The sequence below is a fragment of the Artemia franciscana genome, chromosome 5 (genome assembly GCF_032884065.1).
Source record: "Artemia franciscana chromosome 5, ASM3288406v1, whole genome shotgun sequence".
Classification (NCBI taxonomy): Eukaryota; Metazoa; Arthropoda; class Branchiopoda; order Anostraca; family Artemiidae; genus Artemia; species Artemia franciscana.
In genome coordinates, this window is record NC_088867.1 from 18,972,103 (window position 1) to 18,980,863 (window position 8,761).

At 37.2% G+C, this 8,761-nt stretch overlaps 1 protein-coding gene across 1 annotated transcript in view; it reads right to left on the reverse strand.

Annotated features, from left to right (window-relative positions):
- The window catches only part of LOC136027058 (proton channel OtopLc-like), a 428,472-nt gene that overhangs the window by 9,397 nt on the left and 410,314 nt on the right, over positions 1-8,761 (reverse strand). Inside the window, exons 8-9 of the mRNA XM_065703987.1 lie at positions 8,553-8,706; positions 2,676-2,849 (exon numbers count right to left, since the gene is read on the reverse strand). Of these exons, the coding sequence (XP_065560059.1) occupies positions 2,676-2,849; positions 8,553-8,706 (328 nt within the window). The remainder of the gene's footprint in view (positions 1-2,675; positions 2,850-8,552; positions 8,707-8,761) is intronic.

The window sequence follows — 8,761 nt, forward strand, 5'->3', positions numbered from 1 at the left end:
GCACAAATAAAGAGAGACAATAAACTATTTACAGTTTGAATAATCCAAACATTTTAGCTTGAACCCGGGACTTAGGCATGGAGTAGTTCAAGGCAGGTATAGACATAATTTAATCATAGAATAATGACAGTATGTAAACAAATCAATTGGTATAAAGAGTATAGTAATCTACAGGCTATGAGAAGAACTTAAACAGACAAAGAATAAAAACAAAAACATAGAAATGTCATTATTACAAGCGTGTGAGGCCCGAAGGTTTAAGCACCTGAAAAGTGAAGCGAGTGGAGAAAGACAAAGACTTTCCAGGAAAGACAGACAAAAGATTTGCCAGGGCCAAGGGTGTAGAGTAAGATGACAAAGGTCAACAAAGAACACTTTTTGCTAGCTAAAAGGCCAGTGAAGCAGCTCTTGTGCATTTACGGTTTACAAAGAGATGAGAAGACATCGCAGAAAAATTCCCCAAAGATAAGTAAAACTCCACTTATAGAAGACCCAAAAGTCGTCCCATTCCCCTTCAAATTTCAAAATTCAACCATTCTTTTAGCATTAGTTTATTTATTTTTTCTATCAAAACATAATATCTGTCTCTCTATATACATTTAGCATTTTATAATCTCTATGCATAATAAATATCTATTACATATTTGTGTTTAATTTTGTTGTTTACCCATCCCTTCTGACAATTTAAGTTCCTGTGCACGTCTTGGGTAGGTCAATACACAATACAACATCGAGACAGAAAGAAATAATAATAATAATAATAATAATAATAAAAAATAATAACAGTATGCAGAAGTGACATGGCAGTTGTAATTAGTTTACCTACAAGCTAAATACACTAGGCAAAAAATAAAAAAAAAACTAACAAAAGTATTAATTCTCCAATAAATAAAAAAAAACCTCTCTTTACTTAAACAAATTTCTTTCCTATTTTTATTTCTATTTTACTTGAAACGACAATCTATAGTGAAAGCAAAGACAACTCTATTACTCCAAAACATTGAGGAAAGGCTTCCACTACTACCGTTACCACTGCTACAGCTGCTGTAACTACCAGAGGAGTAGCTCCATCATTTTTATTGAAGGGGGGCGAGAGGGGTCTATATCCGATTAGTCAAGGGGCATGGGCAATATAATAGTTTTTTATCCTAATTATTAGGAGGCAACTGCCCCCCTTTGCCCCTCCTACGAAACGACGCCCATGGTAACTGCTACTATTATTATTATAGCCACTACTACAGCAGCTACTACTAATGCTGTTGCTATACTACACAGAAATTTCTCGCAAGACTTGCCCTCACATAACTAGGTACTTAGACGTCCATAATTTTTAGCTAGTTTAATTGCTTTAGTTCTTAATTAATATTAGGTTTTTAAAGCGCCAAAATTTATTCTCTTATCAGTTTCCCAAATTCTTTGGACGTTAAAGCTATGATGTTGGACACAATTAACAAGATTAATGTAGTCTTTATTTTAAAACTACGGATAACTTTTAGGTACTTGTTTGACTGACCGGATATCAGACAACAAGCTGTACGAAAGATGAGGTTCTTCCCCACTTTCAAGGACTATAAAGAAGCGAAGGTTGAGACGGCTAGAACACGTTCTACAGATTAAGGATGGCAGATTCGAAACACTGTTCTTCATTGTCGCCATCTACCTGGGACCAACAGAAACGTAGGTCATCCCCGGATAGGGTGGGAATTTGTTATAAGGAAGGATTTAAAGTGAATTGGAAACTCCTGGTAGGGGGTAAGGAGTAAAGCTAGAAGAGGTTGGGGAAGAGAGGGAACGTATGCAGCTGTGTTTGCCTAATGCGGCTTGGTGTTGCAGTAAGTTGTTAGTAGTTGTGTTAGCAATGATTAGGCTGATCAAAAGCCTTTACTTTGATTATTGAAAATTTAGCTTCATTCCTGTTAATATTAAAAAAGAAGAAAGAAATTGAAATACAGTTTCTGTGTATGTAGTAAATAAATGAAAAACATTTAAGCGAGGAATTCATCCGCTTCCTATTCATCCGAGTATTCCTAGATTTTCTTTTGAAATGCAAATGACATATGATTCTGGGATTACATAGACACGTCAAAGATTTTGATACATATGCCAGTGTATCAAAAACATTAATCCTATATCAACTTTGATGCGGTTGATGTTCATACCAACCAACGCATTTCACACGTCAGCCCTGCGACAACATTCATAAAGTAAAGACACTGAATAGAAAACGGATATGATCAAGGTTTCGTCAGAACAAATCATGAACCGACACTCTTAGTGTCTCAATTAAATCTATTTTATTTTCATCAGTGTCAGCAGTGTTCTCTCGGTTGCATACCCATATTTTTATGTCATAGTAATATGATAAATGTCAAAATAAACGTCATAGAATTAATTTCACTGAGATACGTCAACGACAATCTGTATTTTTGCAGAGCATTCAGTATGACAGAATTTGGATTACTATTCCTTCACTTCTTGTTAGATAGACTGAAGGAAATAGAAGTAAGATAGATGTAGGCGTTGAACTGGATTTAGAAGCGCAAAGATCCACACAAGGGAACAAACTGGGTTGGCTACCCACGGTAACGAGTCATTGCTCATATGATTAATGGTAATGTCCCTAAGTACTTAAAATTAAAACAACATAAAAGCGTGAGGGTTTTCTGAAAACTTACCAGATGAAATGAGAGAATAAGCTATGACACATGGTGATAAAAATGGAGAGTATCTATTAAGAAATTTTCCCATGATGCCTGTTCGATGACAGATTAATGACATCGGCTCTATTCTTCGCCGTGCAATGGGTTCTGGCAGTGATTCGAATGAGTCTACATCATCACTAATATTGCCTATAAACAGAAAGAAAATAAAGTAGCGCAAGAACAGTTTTATTTAGGACAAATTGTTTGTCTATGTAAATACTACTACTACTACTACTCACAGCTATAGTGAAACATATTAAATGAGTCGGTGGAAACAAGCCCTTGTAAAAACATAGTCAAAAAGAATAAACTATGATAGGATGAGAATGAAAGTTTTACAAAAGTTCAGTTTTAGCTATTAAAGCCATCCTATTATCTAGTGTCAAAGGTTCTGACTTCTAGGTTCAAATCAAAGGTGATCGAACGGAAGATGCATTAAGTCACCGTCATAGTTAATGGGCTTAAAATGGAAAGTTGTATATTATCAATCTACTGACTAAACACATCACCATTCCGCCACAGAATTTTAATATTTGAAAAAAGTAATAAAAGCGAAGAGTCGCAAAAGACCGACTATACACCCATCAGATTTTATTTCAAATTCAATACAATTTTCACGACTAAAAAGAGCCGAATTGACATAATAATAATAATAATAATAATAAAGAAAAGAAAAACATAGCTTATACCCTTTTATGAGGACTGCAGAAAAATATTTTGCCCTCTCTCCTCTAACACAAACTTCAAATTCTCCTTATCCTCCCCTCAAGAAAAATCTTTTCCCAAAAGTTTCAACTCTATTCCGTGTTATAAGATAAAGCAGAACAGACTTACCAACAAAACAGATACAAATTCGTCACTACTTTAATTAAAGCTACGGTAAACGTTTACTTTCGTTCCAAGTGCTCTAAACGGGAAACTATGCTGCGAAACAGCATAGTTTCCAGTTCAGAGCACTAAAAAATGCTAATTCTAGAAGCGCGTCCATTTCTGGTTGACCATCCTCCTCGATTGGGCAAACTAAAAATGCGTAAAGTGTGCTTGCTTACACGTAACATTACCTATAGAGCGAAGCGTATTAGTCCATGAGCCCGCGGGTGGCGGGGCGAGGTCTTTATTCTATATATATTAAAGACACCTTGTTTTTTTAGTTTTATCACTCTTTGTTGAATAAATATAGAATACAGACCTCGCCCCGCCACCCGCGGGGCTCATGGACTAATACGCTTCGCTCTATAGGTAAAGTTACCTGTAAGCAAGCCCACTCTACGCATTTTTAGTCTCGTTGGAGGGGGATTTTAGAAACCGAAAAAATGGAATCGCTTCTACAATAATGACAAAGAAGCCATATGCGACCATCAGAATCTTGCTATATGCAGTAATACGCACTTTAGAGCCCTTGGAATGAAAGTAAACATTTACCAAAGCTACTAACTATGTAATAAGGAATGTTCACTCAGTTTCTGATTTAAAGTAACCTTTTATAACGCCAAATGATTGTTTGGAGATAAAAACTTGATACTTTCTTTTCTAAGTAAACAATTTAATAATTTCTTTGTTTATTATTCGGCCCCACATATTGACACAGAGAACGCTGACAGGAGAGCAATGGCCCATAATTCATAGTATGACCTGCACAGATGAAGAATGACCGTGATTAAAAATGATTGAACAGCAAGTCTGCTGGGTTTCACACAAGAATATAAAAAGAATGCAACCAGTGGATTTGTATATTCTTAGTTTAGCAAAAATATAAAAATAATTATCAAATTCAAATAAAAAAAACTCATAGAAGAGCACTATTTTTCCTTTAAATTAAGTTCTATAAACTTTACTTTATACAGAAACTTAAAGCATTGAGATTAGCCAGTTTTCATGATCTTATAGTGCAGTTAGCGCTTTTTTTAATTTACTTACTTTGTAAAGTAATTTTTAGCATTGAAGCACTTATGGAACTATCATAAATTAATTGTAGAGTTTGTTCCTTTTGTTTGAGCATCTTCTGTTTGCTCCAAGGTTTGTATTGTTTTCCAATTCCTTTTACAGGGTTGACAATTATTCATCCTTTTTATTAGCAAACGAGTCAACATGTTATTGACAGTTCAATCTGAAGTATTCATTGCTTCCAAGAAGTTTATTCTTTTAGCAGCTGCACCTTATTCAAACCACATTTAAACTTGACTGAGTTCGGCTCACAGTTTGTCATTCCTCTTCCCTTAATTCATTCCGCAACCCGTCAAGGGCTAATAATTCAATCTAAAGTATTCATTGCCTCCAAGAAGTTTATTCTTTTAGCAGCTGCATCTCATTCAAACCACATTTAAACTTGACTGAGTTCGGCTCACAGTCTGTCATTCATCTTCCCTTAATTCATTCCGCAGCCCGTCAAGGGCTGGTAATTCAATCTAAAGTATTCATTGCCTCCAAGAAGTTTATTCTTTTAGCAGCTGCACCTCATTCAAACCAAATTTAAACTTGACTGAGTTCGGCTCACAGTCTGTCATTCATCTTCCCTGAATTCGTTCCGCAGCCCGTCAAGGGCTGGTAATTCAATCTAAAGTATTCATTGCATCCGAAAAGTTTATTCTTTTAGCACCTGCACCTAATTTAAACCAAATTTAAACTTAGCTCAGTTCGGCTCACAGTCTCTGTCATTCATCTTCCCTGAATTCGTTCCGCAGCCGTCAAGGGCTAATAATTCAATCTAAAGTATTCATTGCCTCCAAGAAGTTTATTCTTTTAGCAGCTGCACCTCATTCAAACCACATTTAAACTTGACTGAGTTCGGCTCAGAGTCTGTCATTCATCTTCCCTTAATTCATTCCGCAACCCGTCAAGGGCTGGTAATTCAATCTAAAGTCTTCATTGCCTCCGAAAAATTTGTTCTTTTAGCACCTGCAACCCATTTAAACCAAATTTAAACTTGACTGAGTTCGGCTCACAGTCTGTCATTCATCTTCCCTGAATTCGTTCCGCAGCCCGTCAAGGGCTAGTAATTCAATCTAAAGTCTTCATTGCCTCCGAAAAGTTTATTCTTTTAGCACCTGCAACCCATTCAAACCAAATTTAAACTTGACTGAGTTCGGCTCACAGCCTGTCATTCATCTTCCCTGAATTCGTTCCGCAGCCCGTCAAGGGCTGGTAATTCAATCTAAAGTATTCATTGCATCCGAAAAGTTTATTCTTTTAGCACCTGCACCTAATTTAAACCAAATTTAAACTTAGCTCAGTTCGGCTCACAGTCTCTGTCATTCATCTTCCCTGAATTCGTTCCGCAGCCGTCAAGGGCTAATAATTCAATCTAAAGTATTCATTGCCTCCAAGAAGTTTATTCTTTTAGCAGCTGCACCTCATTCAAACCACATTTAAACTTGACTGAGTTCGGCTCAGAGTCTGCCATTCATCTTCCCTTAATTCATTCCGCAACCCGTCAAAGGCTGGTAATTCAATCTAAAGTCTTCATTGCCTCCGAAAAATTTGTTCTTTTAGCACCTGCAACCCATTTAAACCAGATTTAAACTTGACTGAGTTCGGCTTACAGTCTGTCATTCATCTTCCCTGAATTCGTTCCGCAGCCCGTCAAGGGCTGGTAATTCAATCTCAAGTCTTCATTGCCTCCGAAAAGATTTATTCTTTTAGCACCTGCAACCCATTCAAACCAAATTTAAACTTGACTGAGTTCAGCTCAGAGTCTGCCATTCATCTTCCCTTAATTCATTCCGCAAACCGTCAAAAGCTGGTAATTCAATCTAAAGTCTTCATTGCCACCGAAAAATTTATTCTTTTAGCACCTGCAACCCATTTAAATCAAATTTAAACTTGACTGAGTTCGGCTTACAGTCTGTCATTCATCTTCCCTGAATTCGTTCCGCAGCCCGTCAAGGGCTGGTAATTCAATCTAAACTCTTCATTGCCTCCGAAAAGTTTATTCTTTTAGCACCTGCGACCCATTTAAACTTGACTGAGTTCGGCTCACAGTCTGTCATTCATCTTCCCTGAATTCGTTCCGCAGCCCGTCAAGGGCTAGTAATTCAATCTAAAGTCTTCATTGCCTCCGAAAAGTTTATTCTTTTAGCACCTGCAACCCATTTAAACCAAATTTAAACTTGACTGAGTTCGGCTCACAGTCTGTCATTCATCTTCCCTGAATTTGTTCCGCAGCCCGTCAAGGGCTGGTAATTCAATCTAAAGTATTCATTGCCTCCGAAAAGTTTATTCTTTTAGCACCTGCACCTAATTTAAACCAAATTTAAACTTAGCTCAGTTCGGCTCACAGTCTGCCATTCATCTTCCCTTAATTCATTCCGCAACCCGTCAAAAGCTGGTAATTCAATCTAAACAACTCTTTTCATCCAAAACCTTTATTCTTTTAACAGTTTCGCCTCATTTAAGCCACATTTGAACTTTACTGAGTTCGACTCACATTCTGTCATTCATCTTCCCTTAATTCATTCCGCAACCCGTTAAGGGCTGGTAATTCAATCTGAATTATTCATTGCTTCTAAGAAGTTCATTCTTTTAGCAGCTGCACCTCATCCAAATCACATTTAAACTTGGCCGAGATCGACTCATAGCCTGACATTCATCTTCTCTTAACTCATTCCGCAACCCATCAAGGGCTGGTAACTCCATCTACAGTATTCATTGCTTCCACGAAGTTTATTCTTTTAGCAGCTGCACCTCATCCAAATCACATTTAAACTTGGCCGAGATCGACTCATAGTCTGACATTCATCTTCCCTTAACTCATTCCGCAACCCGTCAAGGGCTGGTAACTCAATCTACAGTATTCATTGCCTCCACGAAGTTTATTCTTTTAGCAGCTGCACCTCATCCAAATCACATTTAAACTTGACTGAGTTCGGCTCATTCATTTCTCCTTAATTCATTCCGCGACCCGTCGAGGGCTGGTAAATTAACGAGCAATTTATAAGCTTGCTAACTTTTCTTTCTAAAGCAACACCAACTAAATTTCACCTAAGACAGCCAACTGGAAACTTACCAAATTGATCACTTGATTAGCTTGGAAGTCTACTTCTATCTAAATACTGCCACTATTACCACTAGCAACACCTCTCCGCAGCACAAAGTCACGCGAAACCAATGTGGCAGCGAACGCCTCTTTATCACCCCAATGCACTCAGAGCTTCACACTTGGCTACCTCCCATAAAATTTTGAACTCCTCTAAATATTTCTCGTGACTTCTTCCTGTTTTATTAAAGAATGTTCTGCATATCATTTGGTTCTACCGGGAGTACAAAAAGGTTAATTTTTTTCAGCCTAATGCCTCTCGGCACGAATTTTTAACGCCCAATCTAAATATTTTCATTAGAGTGAAGCCCAGGCGGTATAGGGAGATAACCCTTTTAAGAAGAAGTGTAACATACATACAAGGGACCATAGGTCAAGGACGGGAGCTCCCTTTTGTTATTGGACAATTCTGTTCGCTTTGTCTTAATCGAAGATTTGACTGAGGGAGACGTTATCAGTTATCTCAATTCAAACCAGTAAAGAGGACAATTAGATACACAATTTGACCACGAATTACTAAATAACAACAGTTACTAACTAGAGAGTTGAAAAAAAAAACTCCAAGGTACAGCACTTTACAATTCATGGCACAATTATGATCCTAGTAAATTGATATTCAATCGTCAATACATTGAACCACACGAAGAAAGATAGAAGTAAAGCGTTGGGAAGAGAGAAAGAGAAAGAGAAAGAGAGAGAGGGAGAGAGAGAGATAGAGAGAGAGAGAGAGAGAGAGAGAGAGAGAGAATGAGGCAGTAGAGAGAGAACTGAGAGAGAAGTAAGAGGGCGTTTTCAATATGCTATAAAATTAAGCTTACCAGATTGATTTATGGTATCAGGAAAATATCCTTCAAGAGCATCCACTTCGATTTTAGCTTCAGTAATAACGACAGATATCCAAATGCATATGTTCGTTGCAATCATGTGAATTAAACCAAAACAGAAAATGGCCTTGTACCGTCTCGATATCAACTGAAAAGAAAATATTTCTGATTAACCTTTTGAATGTCCATTTTATTTCCATAGC